Source organism: Colletotrichum godetiae, assembly GCF_030913485.1.
Source record: "Colletotrichum godetiae strain CBS 193.32 chromosome Unknown BDP55scaffold_15, whole genome shotgun sequence".
NCBI lineage: Eukaryota > Fungi > Ascomycota > Sordariomycetes > Glomerellales > Glomerellaceae > Colletotrichum > Colletotrichum godetiae.
In genome coordinates, this window is record NW_026851263.1 from 198898 (window position 1) to 214568 (window position 15671).

At 53.5% G+C, this 15671-nt stretch overlaps 6 protein-coding genes and 1 non-coding gene across 7 annotated transcripts; 4 read left to right on the plus strand and 3 right to left on the minus strand.

The window, feature by feature from the left end:
• Positions 1-2028: 2028 nt before the first annotated feature.
• Positions 2029-3139, plus strand: BDP55DRAFT_549779 (zinc-binding dehydrogenase; the record flags this gene model as incomplete). The annotated part of the gene is made up of 2 exons (XM_060568958.1): positions 2029-2209; positions 2274-3139. The coding sequence occupies 2 exons, from the start codon at positions 2029-2031 to the stop codon at positions 3137-3139; spliced, it is 1047 nt and encodes a 348-aa protein (XP_060431030.1).
• A 1194-nt stretch (positions 3140-4333) lies between these two features.
• On the plus strand, positions 4334-5236 carry BDP55DRAFT_630533 (uncharacterized protein; the record flags this gene model as incomplete). The annotated part of the gene is made up of 1 exon (XM_060572162.1): positions 4334-5236. The coding sequence occupies one exon, from the start codon at positions 4334-4336 to the stop codon at positions 5234-5236; it is 903 nt and encodes a 300-aa protein (XP_060431031.1).
• A 246-nt stretch (positions 5237-5482) lies between these two features.
• Positions 5483-6647, minus strand: BDP55DRAFT_549629 (NADH:flavin oxidoreductase/NADH oxidase; the record flags this gene model as incomplete). Its single annotated transcript, XM_060568946.1, has 2 exons — positions 5483-6468; positions 6527-6647. 2 exons carry the CDS (start codon positions 6645-6647, stop codon positions 5483-5485), a joined length of 1107 nt encoding a protein of 368 aa, XP_060431032.1.
• A 793-nt stretch (positions 6648-7440) lies between these two features.
• On the plus strand, positions 7441-9279 carry BDP55DRAFT_692852 (major facilitator superfamily transporter; the record flags this gene model as incomplete). The annotated part of the gene is made up of 2 exons (XM_060577164.1): positions 7441-8026; positions 8093-9279. The coding sequence occupies 2 exons, from the start codon at positions 7441-7443 to the stop codon at positions 9277-9279; spliced, it is 1773 nt and encodes a 590-aa protein (XP_060431033.1).
• A 764-nt stretch (positions 9280-10043) lies between these two features.
• BDP55DRAFT_579869 (polysaccharide deacetylase) lies at positions 10044-11540 on the plus strand. The gene is made up of 2 exons (XM_060570807.1): positions 10044-10318; positions 10407-11540. Exons 1-2 carry the CDS (start codon positions 10184-10186, stop codon positions 11259-11261), a joined length of 990 nt encoding a protein of 329 aa, XP_060431034.1. The 5' UTR covers positions 10044-10183; the 3' UTR covers positions 11262-11540.
• Positions 11497-11591, minus strand: BDP55DRAFT_t135. The gene has a single exon. It is a non-coding gene; the product is annotated as a tRNA-Ile (tRNA).
• A 377-nt stretch (positions 11592-11968) lies between these two features.
• Positions 11969-15094, minus strand: BDP55DRAFT_703198 (fungal-specific transcription factor domain-containing protein). The gene is made up of 6 exons (XM_060577953.1): positions 14846-15094; positions 14613-14687; positions 13923-14562; positions 13545-13865; positions 13153-13490; positions 11969-13095 (listed from the first exon to the last, which is right to left on the minus strand). The coding sequence occupies exons 1-6, from the start codon at positions 14968-14970 to the stop codon at positions 12306-12308; spliced, it is 2289 nt and encodes a 762-aa protein (XP_060431035.1). The 5' UTR covers positions 14971-15094; the 3' UTR covers positions 11969-12305.
• Positions 15095-15671: the final 577 nt, after the last annotated feature.

Here is a 15671-nt window from a genome sequence, read left to right on the forward strand (position 1 = left end):
CTGACCGATGCTCACCGAGGATGGCCGAGCCATGAAGGTTGCAAGAATGGGCCCTCTTCGGTAAACTTCGGTCAGGGAATTGGTGGGTCCCGAGGTACAGGTGGGGCGCTGACACATTAGCATGATTGGCCGATCTGGAAATGCATGAAAGGAATGTTCGCCGGCCGGCCGAACTGCAAGTCCGGACGGGGCCGAATCGGGAGCTTCGACCGTCGGTGAAGCCAAAACAAGCGAAGGGCAAGAAAGAAACCGTTCCCCATGAAGTGCCTCGGCTCACCCGCTCCATTTCAAAGCCTCCTTGGACGATGGCGACAGCATCCAATCGGGGTTCGCCCAACCTCATCATGTCCCATTCATCTCGCACTCGCACTGCCCTTTGCGATTGGCGATGATTAGTCGCGCATCCGGTGCCAGCCAAACAGACAGCTCATCAGCCATGCCAGTATCTGCACGTACGGAGTATTACGAATACAGATAGCTAGCTGCGAGAATTCAGGAACGAGGGTTCAACCCCGACAGCCCGACACGAGGTGGATGACAATCCCGATTATCTCTGGACCTTTGAGTTTCAGCATTTCTAAGCCTGACGGCATTGCACATCCTTGGCCCGCCCCAAACCCGCTTCTCGAACACTCAACCCACCCCGCGACCCTCCTTTTGGGATCATCAATGGAACGGTCAACGGCCAGCACCCCAGCACATCTCCGTTCCCGACGTCCCCGTTCCCGCATGGTCGCATCGGCCGCAATCGCAAGCATTGCAGCTTCGCTTCCGGGGGACCCTGAGAGCTGTCAGTTACACTACCGAGCCATTGCGCGAGGGGCTGATGACAACGTCTGCCTTGCGCCAGACTGCCAGTGGCCGCTCGAATCCTCCGACATCCAAAGGCTCCAAGGGAGATAATGTCCCACCATCTCTTCAGAGCCTCCGACAAGCTGAGAGCCCTGATAGGCCTAACGTAGACAGCTGAGCAAGAGATGACAAGCTGAGGTGCCATTGTCTCAAGCCTCGGCATGTCGTCATGTCCGATTCAACCCAGCCCCACCACGGGAACGAGACGAGACGCGGACGCGGACACAGATGCAGACGCAGTCATTGCAGACACAGTACGGAGTAATCCGCCGCCTGTTGGTACAGATATCTTCCTGGACTCCTGGATTCTGCGGCCTGCGGCCTGCCACCTTCATATCGAGTATCGACTTCGCGTCCCTGCCCCTCGGAGCAGAAGCAGTCTACGGATAGCTAGGGTCGCGCGTTGCCCGTAGCCCGCCAGCCCCTCCTTAACCCATATGAAGAAAACGTCCGGTGGAAAAAGACCCTCCGACTCCATTCGTTGTTCGGGCGGCCACTCCGGGGAAATCGGCCACACGCCACACCCACACACCCATTTTTGTTAGCCATCCACCACTCTCCATCCGAAAGTCTGCTAGACAATCTGTGTGCCCATGCACACCATGGTACCGTACCGTGTTACCGTGTGTGCGTTGACTGTTCAGAAAGGGGACAGACACACAAGAGAAGGGAAAGCAAAAAAATTAAAAGCCTTCAGGCCTCATCCCTACTAGTTCGTGCTCCGTGCGCCGGAGAACATTCCTCGATCGTTCGCCAGCTCGTCGAGTCCTTCGGAGCTCGTGCGGGCCATTGCCCCGTCTTGGTCATCCTGCTCCGGCGCGGGGCATGAAGTCATGACATGAGCCAAAGGCAAAAAACTCGGTGCAAGCGACTCACGTACCACCGTCCACCGCACACGCTTGACCGCGGCCATGAAGCTTGGAGGGGTAAGTGTAATCCGCGAAAGCGGCGGAGGAAACGTGGGACACGAAAGCAAACGTGCGATTTCAGAGTTTGCGAAATAGGCTGGATGTCCCCGAGTACTAAAGCTCCCTCTGCTCCCCAAGCTTTCTCAACTTGGAAAGGCTTTGGGTTCAGCTGTGTCTTCAATATTGTGGTGCTTGCTTATAATCTCAAATACATACCATTCGTCTTCCTTGATACCCTTTTCCCTCTTCACACACCATCATATCTAAAATGTCGCAACAAAACCTTTCCGTCGTGCTGGCCGAGCGTCCCACGGCTGAGATCATCCCCGGCAAGACTTTCAAGACTGAGCAGAAGCCTATCCCCAAGGCCGAGGACCTCAAGGATGGCGAGATCCTTATTGAGAACTGGTACCTCTCCCTTGACCCCGCCATGCGCGGCTGGTTGAACGGTACGTAGAATCACACAGACACCAACCCTCCTCGATAGATGCTGACGGAATCCCCTCATGAAAGACCGCCGCTCATACCTTCCCCCCGTCCAAATCGGCGAAATCATGCGCGGCGCAACCGTCGGCCGCGTCCTCGCTTCCAAGTCCTCCAAGGCCAAGGAAGGCGACGTCCTCCCCTCCTTCGGTGGCTGGGCCGAGTACAGCGTCGTCCACGACAGCCGCGTCGAGCCCGTCTCCTCCTTCCCCGCCGTCTCCCAGCCCATCGACTACCTCTCCGGCATCGGCATGACCGCCCTGACGGCCTACTTTGGCATGCTCCGCGTCGGCGACCCCAAGCCCGGCGAAACCGTCGTCGTCTCAGGCGCCGCGGGTGCCACCGGCAGCGTCGCCGGCCAGATTGCCAAGCTCAAGGGTGCGCGCGTCGTCGGTCTCGCCGGCTCGGACGATAAGTGCAAGTGGTTGACGGAGGAGCTCGGCTTCGACGTCGCGCTCAACTACAAGGACCCCGAGTTCAAGCAAAAGTTCAAGGACGCCACACCCGACTTCATCAACGTCTACTTTGACAACGTCGGTGGCGAGATTCTTGATATGGCGCTGGCGCGTGCCAAGGAGTTTTCCCGCTTCGTCATGTGCGGCGGTATCAGCCAGTATAACTCTGCGACGCCGCAGGGCCCCAAGAACTACGCCAACATCATCACGATGCGCATCAAGATGCAGGGTTTCATCGTCTTTGACTTTGTTCAGGAGTACGGCCAGGCGCGCAAGGAGCTTGCGCAGTGGCTCGAGGAGGGCAAGATTAAGCGCAAGGAGACGGTCGTTAAGGGCGGTCTTAAGGCGGCGGAGCAGGGCCTTGTCGACCTGTACAAGGGCATCAACACGGGCAAGCTGATTGTTGAGATCAAGAACCCCAAGGATGCGGCCAAGTTGTAAAGAATCCCAGACATGGTCTCTGAGGAATGATTTGATGACACTGTAATTTTATGCATAATGACCAGATACTGGCATATATAGAAAGGCATGCCAAACAAATTGGAAAAAACATTACAAATATCTTCTATTCGCACTTGGTGCCATCAGTCTAGCGCCGGTGGAGTTAGCACGCTGTCAAACTGACCTTGCCCTTTCGCACCTACTATGACGGAGAACAGACCATGGCGGATGAGATGTGCCTCCGCCCTTCATCACCTTGAACCCCTCGTTGGCGATGTCGTTGGTGTTGGTGAATCATCGAGTCATGGGCTGGGATCGTTGTGCTGAGGACCATGCCAATAACCAATATAATCATAAAGGCAGCTATGTATGTAAGCGGTGTAAGTCCACCAAGGTGCCCACCATCACCAGCCTGCCCCAAGCTCCTCGTTTCTACCAGGGCCATCCCATCTTGAATCATCAACTTTCTCGACGTTGCCCTGGACACAGCTGCAAACACACACAGGCAGATTTTCGAAGCACCTTTACAGCACCTGTTTGAACTCCAAACGTTTGCATGTCTTGCTGCGTCGACATGGCACATTGCAATTTCCTTCTCTGACCTGCAGGGCACCACCTCTTTTTTAGGGATTTTTTATCAGCGCGGCTCGCTCGGAGGCACACGGAGAGGACATCCCAGCACCACGGCGTCGCAGGTAAATTTCCTTTCAGGAGGCTTGCGCATTCCCTCGCGGCGAGAAGCGAACCCTCTTCGTACGATTCCTAGACGAATAGAGACGGCCGATTACGAGTTTCAGGCTTTGGAAAGGTCTACTTCTCACGTAAACCTCCTGCAAAGTACTGACCGTGCCGACCACCCCCGCCAGCTCTGCGTGCCTCGAAGCGAGACATTCCACTCCAGATCCACTCGCAGTTCTTTACCTTTGGAATGCGCCCAGCCTCGAGTAAATGGTGGTGATATCTGCCACGCTCCAGAAGACCGTCGCTTAACACAGGCGTGAGGGTTGGAGACGCAAAACACGAGGACGCTTTTTTGGAAACCAAGGGCTTCGACACAATAAAGAAAGAAAGACCACCAGTTTCTGATACCCTGCAGCACGACCTCGACAGCCCCCTAGTCGTAGCCTGCGGAGCTCACGATTGACCCCGACGTAAACATCCTATAACTCGAAATCCTACCGTCCGACCTTCACAATGGCTTTATATTCAGAAGAGGCCGCCCACCTCCACAGGCAAGCAAAACGACGAGCCGAACGAGCCGCAGCCGAAATGAACTTCCGCGAAGTGACCTCGGAGGAATATCTCAAGAAACTACGAGCCAAACGGCGCCCGGGGAGACGATTCGAGATCGACAACACACCTGCCGCGGTAGAAATCGGCGAGGAGCCGCTACCTTCACAACGAGAGTTCAAGCTTTCGACAGGCCCAGACCGGCAACGAACACATGCCCGCACAAAGTCAACGCCGACAGCGAACACGAACGGGCTATCAACATCTGGCAGCCGCAGGACTACACTCGGTAGCCCAATAGCGAGGAATACTTCAGGGAAAGCTATGGTTCCTACTCAGAGGTTAGCCGTTCAGCAGACGAAAAGCCAGCCGAACCTCTTCTTGCAAGCTGCACAACAGCGTCCGAATCCGGCGATAACCCATGCCAACTTGGGCACGACTACGACAGTCTCGTCGTTATCATCTCAGCCCCAAAGATCGAAATCAAGTCTGAGCATGTTCTACCCCAAGAAACATGTTCGTCGCGCAGCGTCCGTGTCCGTCCTGTCGTCAAAGCCATTGGAATTAGACCCGATAGCCACGGCCCATCAAACAGGCCACGCTCGAAGCCAATCGCTTGGCAACACCCTGTCTGTCCTTGATCCCACACCGCACCCTGTTACTCTCAAAAAGCGAGGCTCGCTGCGCATGCTGAAAGACAAGCTTAGAAGAGTAGCCAGCTCCTTCGAACTTCGATCGGCAAGGAGCGACGGTTCAGGGCTCAGTGATGACGATAGCTTGAAGAATCGTTCCAGCAAGAGTCTGCTACTGCGAACGCGGAACAAGTTTGGCTCGCAGCACCGACTCGGGACCGTAAGCGAAGAATGAGTGACGATGAAGACGCAAGTTGGTTTCAGACGCCATAAATCTAGTGGTCCGGGATTAAAGTCCTCTACGGTTACAGCACTGGAGGACGTCTGCATTGTGTACGATTGACGTGGACGAGATACGACAGCTCTTTGATGGAGCAATGTAGTTTGTACAATTTTTTCACGCTTGTTCATATCTAGGCAAAGATACCCAGTTCATCTTCTATTCACACTTGCTGTGTCTGCCTCAAGCCATATCGCAGCGTCAACTATTGGCCGCCAACTGGAACTGGGGGCAGAAAGGATAGTCGATGTATCCAGTTGGAAGCTGTGGGGTGTAGAAATACGTTCGTTCGTACTTGTCTAGCTCGACACCCTTCTTGATGCGGAAGACAAGATCGGGATTCGAGATGAAGTACCGTCCAAAGACCACGGCGACATCGTACTTTTCATATGTTTCGTCCACGGCTGTCTTTGCAGAACTGGCATTCAGCCCGCCAGCAAGCAGGACTGGGCTCGTATTTTGCCAACGCTCAATCAACCAGCGCACCGTCCGTTGTCCGCCGCAATCGGTGTCATCATTACCGCTGATCCGCGCTTCGATCAGATGGAGATAAGCGAGCCCTAAAGGCTTCAGTTGCTCAACCAAGTGCTCAAACGTCGGGTCCGGGTCGTCCATGAACATGCCCTGGAAATCGCTGTACGGACTCAGACGGACGGCCGTCCTATCGGCGCCGACGGAATTGATGACAGCTTTCGTCACCTCGAGATGAAACCGCGCGCGCTTCTCGATGCTCCCACCCCAACCGTCGTTTCGTTTGTTGCAGGTGTCCTGAAGGAACTGGTCTGGAAGGTACCCGTTGGCTCCGTGTATCTCCACGCCGTCGAAGCCGGCCTTGAGAGCGTTGCGCGCGGCTGTCGCGTAGTCCTCGATGACTTGCAAGATGTCATTTTCGCTCATTTCTACAGGGGTGGCGGCGCCTTCAGCAACAGGCACCGCGCTCGAGGATTCGAGATGTAATCCAAGAGATTCTAGTACGTCGGCTCTGCCGCCGCGACCGAGGTGCCAGAGTTGGCAGTAGATGAAGGAGCCCTTGGCATGCACGGCATCAGTGACCTTCTTCCAGCCTGCGATGTGCGCATCGTTCCAGATGCCAGGGACGTTTCGACGCCCGGCGGTGCGGTATGAGATGAGGGTTCCCTCGGAGATGAGCAGAGTCCCTGGTACGCAACCTCTCTGGGCGTAATACTCTGTCATCAAGCGTCAGACAGTGAACGAGTTGAGAGACAACGGGAATTGTGTGCTAACCCTCCATCATTGGAGTTGGAGTCCATTCATCGTCTGCGCGGTACCTTGTTAATGGCGCCAGTGCTAGTCTATTGGAGAGCTGGAGAGGCCCTATGGCCAAGGGCGTGAACAGCTTCGACATGACTCGTAAAAGATGAGTTCAAAGAAGACACAACTAGAGTTCTGAAGGCATCGTGACAGGTCGGAATAAGGTAGATGCGACGACAGAGTTAAAATCAAAGACGTAGCGATATCCCGCCATCGACAGCTTCGCTAGCGCCATTGATCCTGGTCCATTCTCTCTGACACCCATGCCGATGAAAGCCGCATCGGCTTCCGCTCCTTGCTGGTCATACAGTCACCAACCTACCTTAACGCAATCCTCGATTTTAGCATAATTCATTTTGTATCGACACCATCACAAAGGTATTGTCCGAACTGGTGATGACCCTACACTGGCCCACATAAGCCCGTCGCAAACCCGGGAGGACACCCGGGATCTGGGGGACTGGATCGTCTTTCGGAAACAAAACACAGCCAACATTGCGGACGCGTATCGGCACAAAACGTGCCGACAAAGAAAGTCGGACGTGCGATCGGCAACGACAGCCACCAATCCTCGCGCTGTCCCCATGCCGACATATCCAGGGTGGATCACCCACGTATGAATCAGAATGGGAGAATCGTTGAGGATTCCGGTGAACGGCTCAATTGCAATTGACGCAATGGACTCCCGGCAAGCAAGCCATTTTCATCGGTTGCGTCAGATGCCAACCCCAGATCATCCCGGGGAAATGAGGACCGGCGATTCGGCACCGAACATTGTGAGATTCATCTAGACTTGCTACGTAGTCGACACTTCTTGGACTGTTTCCTAAGCCAAGCCCTTTTTCTGGGAATCTTACAACCAAGAGGTTCAGGCTGAGGTTGTCAGGATGAAGAAAGATGCACCTATCACCGCAGCCAAACCGACCCATCCTACGCAAACATCACAACAGGTCCTACGCTCAGCTTCACCCTCCAGCGACGAAGATGCCACCAACCTCCCATCCCCAGCCGGGCACCGCCCACAACCCAAGGACGACACCGATGCGGAAAGCATAGGCGGCCAACGCAACACAATGTCCCGCAAACGCATGCTCCTCGCCTTCTCCGCCCTCTCTGTCTGCCTCTTCGTCTCCTTCATCGACCAGACCAGCGTCTCGACCGCCGTCCCCGCCATCGCGGAGGACCTCGACACCGGCACGGCCACCTCGTGGATCGGGACGTCCTTTCTGATTGCTTCGACGGCCTTTCAGCTCATCAACGGGCGGCTCTCGGATATTTTTGGGAGGAAGAATTTGCTAATGATTTGTCTTGTACTCATGGCTGTCGGGGATGTTCTTTGTGGATTTTCGAAGACAAAGGAGCAGCTTTTTGCGTTTCGGGCTGTTGCTGGTGTTGGTGGTGGTGGGATTAATAGTATCGTCATGATTATTGTGAGCGATATCACGACCCTGGAGAATCGGGGGAAATACCAGGGTAAGTCCAAGCTTGGATCCGAAGTGATCCCCCTCTACGGAAATTTGAGACTAATACTCATGCCAGGCGTTCTCGGCGCCGTCCTCGCCCTCGCAAACGGCGTCGGCCCCTTTGTCGGCGGCGCAGTCGTCCAGGAATCAACCTGGAGATGGGTCTTCTGGATGGTCCCTATCATCAGCGCTCCGGCCGCCGTCACAATTCTCTTCTGTCTCCCGCTAAAGCACCGCCCGGGTAATTACGAAGAAAAGGTCAAAAAGATCGACTACGGCGGTATCGCGCTCAACATGGCCTCGACGCTGCTCCTCCTCGTCCCGCTGTCCGGAGGCGGCGTGTCGTACCCCTGGTCTTCACCGTTTGTCATCGCCGGCGTTGTTGTGGGCGCCGTGCTTGCGGTTTTGTTTGTACTCTACGAGTGGAAGCTGGCGAAGCTGCCTATCATGCCTCTGCGCTTGTACCAAGCGCCTCACTGCAGTGCGTTATTTGGGCAGACGTTCCTCATGGGCCAGGCGTATTTTGGGAATCTGTTTTATCTGCCGATCTACTTCCAGTCTATACTGAACTACGAGCCCCTCATTTCAGGAGCGCTTATTCTCCCCGTCATCATCACGACTTCGGCGCTGTCTATTCTTTCAGGGCAGTATATGTTGCGAGTTGGACGGTACATGCCCTGCATTCTCGCGGGCTTCTTCCTCTGGACGCTGGGAAACGGTCTCACCATCCTCTTTGACCGGGATACGGGATTAGGAAAGTTGATTCCGATCTTGATTGTTGTCGGCGCAGGGATAGGATTGACGCTGCAGCCTACGCTGGTAGGCATGTATGCCAACTCTCGCTCCGAAGACCGCGCCGTCACGACAGGGTTGCGGAACTTCATCCGTACCATCGGAGGCGCGTTCGGGCTTGTGGTTTCCGGGGTGATATTATCCAACACACTGCGGCGGGATCTTCATGGGAAAGACTTCGTTTCTGATGCTGTAATTGCGGAACTTACTTCTTCGACATATACCTTGGACCAAAAGGGGTTCTCAGATGCGGAGAAGGCAGTGATTTTGGAAGCGTATATGAAGGGGTTGCATTACATCTTTGTGTACTATGTTATTTGCACTGGATTGAGTTTGGTGTTGACGCTTGGGGTTGGGAATACAGGGTTGAAGGCGAAGAAACCAGCGCCATCTGAGGAGGCTTCGGAGGGTCCGAAGGGAGTGTCGGGGGATGCTCCGACTGGTGATCGTGAGAAGGTCAACGAGAACTAGGACGCGGAAACGTTGACGAAGATACACTTGCATACAGCAAAAGGCATTCAAAAGGGCATGGCAGTGGTCAAACATAGCATCAGCGGCATTGAATACAATTGAGGCATGTTCGATCTCACACAAAGAACCGCGTCGAGCAAATCTCTCGCGTTACAACAAACTCAAGGTTTCTCAGAATGCGGATATCCGATCAACTTGCCGAACATCTCATCGCGGAGCAGCGGAAGCCAGCCCGACACCCATACCGCAACTCAATGCTGAGCTTTCGTTCAAGCTACACCCGGTCAAGACTCCGGTCAGAGATAGTCCTGGGCATTGCATTAACATGCATCCCCCTCATGCCCCTCGATGAATCTTGTTATCAAGACCATCCCCCCCCACAACCAACGATACCCCGTGGAAAACCCCGCGCCTTATCACCACCCCTGGGTCGACGAAAATCTCCGAAATACTCCAACGGTTCGATGTCATTTGATGGGGGCCACCCCCCTGTTAAATGTAACGCCTCCAACAGCTTGCATCCTTGCCCCTTCAGACCCCGAGATGTGTGTGCGACGGCAATGTGATAACGCGCTGCACGCTGCAACGAGCTGGATGATGAAGACATCAGATCCGATAGGGGAGAGAAGGGTGTGCGCACTGCTGTCTGGTGTAGATAGCCATGATAATGCGCGACGAAGGGCGGGCAGCGTCGCCCGATGACGGATTGACCGGCTGATTCTGGCCGATCGCAGTCTTGGTATTGCTATTTCTACGTCAAGTCGGGGAGTGTCTTCGCGACGTGTACGAGGTGCTTCTTGTTATCTACATTCTGTGTTTCTTCCGTTGACTGCTTCTGGGCGTATTACTGAACAATCAAGCTCCAGGTGTCTCACCTGACCAGACCAACAAGCCATCTTTCATCATGCCTGAAGCCTACCACGCCCATCCAGACTACGGCTACGCCCGCGATTTTAAGGGCTATGGCGAGAAAGGCCTCGCCTGTCCATGGCCTAACGACGCCAAAATCGCAGTCTCCTTCGTCATCAACTATGAAGAGGTTCGTCATTACAGCCCCCCAGCTCCTCTGGAAACAAACAAGAACAGGCCCATTGAAGCACGGCTGTACTGACATACTCCCACAATAGGGCGGCGAACGCTCAGTCCTAGCAGGCGACGGGGTCTCCGAAACCAACCTCCGCGAGAATCCCATGGGCCCCGCAAAACACAACGAGCGCAATTACAGCGTTGAGTCAGAATACGAATACGGCTCCCGCGCAGGCTTCTGGCGCCTCTTCCGCCTCTTCAACTCCCGAAAGATGAAGTTCACCCTCTACGCCGTCGCCCAGGCCGTCGAGGAGCAGCCCGAGGTTGCGACGCGGTGCGTGGAGGAGGGCCACGACGTTGCCTCGCACGCTTACCGCTGGATCGATTACCACGACATGCCGATCGAGACGGAGAAGGAGTATATCCGAAAGTGTATCACTTCGCTCAAGAGGCTGACGGGATATGCGCCTAAGGGATGGTACTATGGTCGTAACTCGCCGCATTCGAGGACGCTTGTGCCGCAGGTATATGAGGAGATGGGGGAAGATCTTGTGTGGGCGAGTGATACGTACGCCGATGATGTGCCGTACTGGGTAGATCTACCCACTGAGCGGGAGAAGGTTGATCCAAAGGGGTGTCTGATGGTGCCGTATAGCTATGACTGTAATGACTTTAAGTTCCACGTCACGGGGTCTGGGTTCCGCGATCCACAGGGGTTCTACACACATTTGAAGAACGCATTTGATGTGTTGTACGAGGAGGGACAGGAGGGGATGCCCAAGATGATGACGATTGGGTTACACTGTCGTATCGTGGGACGGCCGGGAAGATTGGCTGCATTGAGGGACTTTGTGGATTATATTGCGAAGAAAGAGGGCGTTTGGGTTGCTACGAGGACTGAGATTGCGGAGGCGTTCAAGGCGAAGTATCCGTACAAGAAGGGCCAATTGGCATGAGAGACTAGAAGGTGTCGATAGGATGTTGATATTGGGATGTTTCATGAAGGCTCTTTTGCACTGTTCGCTCCCTTCACTCACTGAGCTTAGTATTGCCTCCAGATTCGCTTCACCACCACATCCACCGCCCCTTCAGCCCGAAGTACTCTAAAATTCTTTAAAAGGAGAAACACATAATAACACTAGGATCGGGCAATCCTAAAAATGGGAAAGTATGGTGAGAAAAGCAAAAGAATGATCAGTGGGAGGCTTGAACTCCCGGCCTTGGCATTACTCAACATTTCTGATGAAATATTAGTACCACGCTCTAACCAACTGAGCTAACCGACCTATTTAGTGATGACTAATCAACTGGTGCCCTTCAATGCCAAGGTCAGGACTCTTGGATCGATCTGGGTGGGCCCCGAGAAGTCTGGCAACCGTTCCTTAATACCAGTCAAGCTTGTCCGACGCGGAGAAAACTATTAAAGACGCCATGTATCAAACTATAGACATGAAGGTTATCGTGACGGGCAACGGGGAAATATGAGTTTCTCCTAGATAGTAGAGGAAACATCTGTGATTTAGTCTATAAATGCGGAATACGTTACAGAATATGTTGAGTCTTTCCATACCCCAAAATCTTGTCTCCTACTCAGACTTGTGATAAGCTCTACTCGTTTTGCTTGTATTCAGATCAGATTACTACATGGACATGGCGCCCCAGAGGTCAGAGTTCCCACTCGGCATTATGTTCAATAAAGCCCGAGACAAAACTTAGCCATGTTAGAAGGATCTCAAGTTCTCGAGAGGATCTCCAATCGGTGCCTTCCAGACCGGAAGCGTGACTACAGGGTTGAAGTAAATGGGACTGGACTCGTACCCTTATAAGTGTTTGGCTCTCAACGTCGCCGCCCAGACGTTCAGTGCCGTGCTGTTTGTACCTACTTACCTCATCTCTAAGTAATATAAAGATGCAACCAACCTAACAAACTATTTGCGATCTACCATTTCGCAATAAACCGGCGCCAATAGCTCGTGAAGTTCCCACCTTGAAAATTGTCTTCAGCTCACTTTTCCATGCCCATCGAAATCCCAGTCTGATTCCGTAACGTCCTGATCTATCCCTTGTTTGAGCTCTTCCGTGAAGCCCAGCTCATGCCCAAGATTATTCCACTTGCTGTCCGGCCAGTCTCCTTCGTGATAATTTCCATAGACCTTTCCAGATTCATCGGCGAGATCGGGCTGCACCATTTCGTTAAACATCCTCCAACCCTGCCAACCGCCCGGTGCTTCTTCGTCCGCCTCCATAAACGCCTCTTTCACGGCATCAGAGATCGCATTAGTCACGGATGACTTTTCCTCGGCCCCGCTGCTCCCTTCAATGGCCATGCTTCCCGGAGTTTTTGCGGGCGCCATCGGCGGATACACCCCTGCATTCACTCCCAGGTCTACATCGAGGGGCTTTGATCCTTCGTCTGGGCCCGTTATCGGATCAACAATTGTCTTCAACAAACTTCCCGAGAGAGCATCAAAGATATCGCGGTACTTGATCGCGCCATGAAACTTCTCGCCAAAGATGGTCAAAGACTGAGAACATGCTCTCGTAGCTTCGAGCGTGTCATACGAGAAGAGAGAGCGGTCCCGCCATAAGCAGTACACCAGTGTTAAACCCGCGATAAAGCACGAGTGGAGTGCCATCATGGTGTAGCTGAGCGTCTTTTGCTGGTTGAGACGCTTGTATGCCGTGCAGACGCGGGCGGCGGACTGGGCGGTGGTGATGAACCGCGAGTCGGAGGTTTTGAGAGTGGGGAGGAGTACGGTAAAGAGCGATAAAACTGACTTGTAGTATTGCCTTTGTTCTCTGTCAGGTTTCAACAGTATGATGTAGAAGAAATTTATGCAAACTTACAGATCGAAGAAATCTCTAGAGTCGTGATATGCGCTTTCCGGATCATACATCCAAGTTATGCTTCCAGCGTCTTTTGGCGGATGAGGGACTGTTCTCGCCCACTCATCGAGCTCGGCTCTGACTTCTCTCATTTTGGAATCGAGTTTGACTCTTTCTTCCAAGGACTCTGACAAGACGTCTTTATCAACTCGGTATACTCGGCGGTGGATCTTGGATTGTATTCTCCGGAGCTTGATAATGTGGATGAACGGTTTCATGTTTGACCAGGGCATTTCTGATGTGGTTGACGGGTGATTTAGAGCTGTCAAGTCCCAAAACTCCAAATTGTCACTTGGAATCTGATTGACTGTCAGGAAGAACTGTAATCTATATCAGTCACTCGCACCACTTACCTCCACGTTGATGTCTCTGTCGGCGATGGCGAAAGTCCGTCCAAGCACCACACTCGTCATGCGGTCCAAACAGTAACTAGACCAGAAAACGCGCCTTCGAATCTCAAGATCGCGTGGATTGTGAGTAGAGGTGCCTGACTGCTTTCGATGGAGACCTAGTTCTATGCAGAGCGTAACAGCGTATCGCACCTGAGACCATGCGCCGGCACCATAGGGACTTCTCGTCCCGTGAACTGCGAGCAGAAGGAGAAGCTGGACGGTGGCTAAGTTATGTTGTTCCAGAATATAATCCATCGGCTCGATGGCAGCCATGAGGTGTTTCTAACAGTGTCCATGTTAGCTCTGTGAATGCAAGTTTTCCATGGAGAAGCCCCTCACCTGAGGGTCCACGTCGCAGGGCTTCTTCATCAACTGCAGGAATTTTGCCGAAATGGCGTACACCAGGTGCATAATGCTTCGATTCTGGATCGTAAGCGCCCCTTGTTCATACTGCTTTTCTAACAGCTTTGTATACAGCTTACGATCCAGGATAGGCCATCGCGTATGAAGCCGATCAAAGAAGACATCGAAGAGCATCCTCGCCTGCTCGGGGAACGGGAACTCAGACTGGGGCTCCTCCGGGCTGGAGGATACCGAAGGATTCCCTCGCGAGTGCATCGGAGATGACGGTACAGTTTGATTTGTTGCCATAGAATCAACTCCAGCTTTATGACCCGAGCTGTGAAAGATGGAAGACTGAATCATCCGCGCAATCGTGGCGCCGGAGCTCGACCCTAGGTAAAAGGGCTCTGGGGCGGTGTCTATTGTGCCAGATGCGCATAACGACAGGTAGGCAACGCCATCAACTAATGATGATGGCTCATCGTCCGAAGGTGAGTCTCTTGAGTCTCTCTGCGAACCTCTCGTCTTGGGTTCCGGAGGTGTTGCTGCGAAAGATGTCACCGCGAAGTGGTCTTCGGCAAAATCTGGCAAACGTGCTTCGAGGAATGCGATTCTTTCCTCTAGTGCGCTGATATATCTGGACATGCTGTAAGATTCAAATTGAAGAGCGCGAAGTGAAAAACTTACAGTGATTTGCCTCCAGGATAGTGTGGTCTCAGTGCTCGCTCGTAGATGCACGCCGAATTAGACTTCTCGCAAGTCCTGCAACTTGGATGTGCGCCGTCACACTACCACTTTCACTCGTATCAGCAACTGAACATGGATGGTCTAGATTTCGAGTTTGACAACTTGCACGTTGCTTTCTTCTCTTGCATCGCTTGCAAGCCAAGGCGACCCTCGACTTCCGTGTCTGCGGCAACGTGGCCGGTGGAGCGGTGCGGGGGCTCACGGGGCCCTCTGCGTTGAAGATTGCTGACGCGCTGTCAACCAGGTCGACGGGGGATGTCTCATCGCGCATGTTTCCAGCCCGAACGTGGGCAGTCATTCCGAGTATTCTCCTGACTCGGCGTGTATGTATGGGCGAGGACTGCCGTGAGAACGAAAAGTAGGAAGGCTTTGAGCCGATTTAGAATGGATCGGGACAACACCTGCAAGGATCCTCCGCAACGTCAACCGGGAGTGTTATTGGATGCACCCATACAGACATAGGTACGAGACATATACATCGTTGGGAACATCGGAGGATTTTTGCGAGGATGGTAAGCGTCATGATCTGGTTGTTCTTCAACTCAAACTCATATCTACCCACGTGCTACCCTATACTCGTACGCATCTCCTTATCGCTCAGAAACGCATTCGTGACTCTCGGTATCGTTGGCTCGTCCACGGAAATAAGCACAAGGCAGCTGGGAATCTCAACTCTAGCACCATACCCTCAATTTGACCTCAAGCGATACGTCAATGTCGGTAGTTCTCTACCGATGATCACGTCTTTGCCGGATTGGGATACCTATTCGGACGTCCACCGCAGATAAGACCAACGGCCGGCCACCGCCTTATCTTGGTGGATCACCCCCGAGACCAGGTCCCCGGCCCATCCATCAACATGCCAAGTACGGCTCTCCTCATATGCCATATCAATGTCTTATCGTCCCCTAGTGCAAGCTTACCGTGGACTCGCGTGGCGACGAGATGTTTGTCGGGTGGAAAGTCGCCGACGAATGGGGACCGCAATCAGGCGTGTCG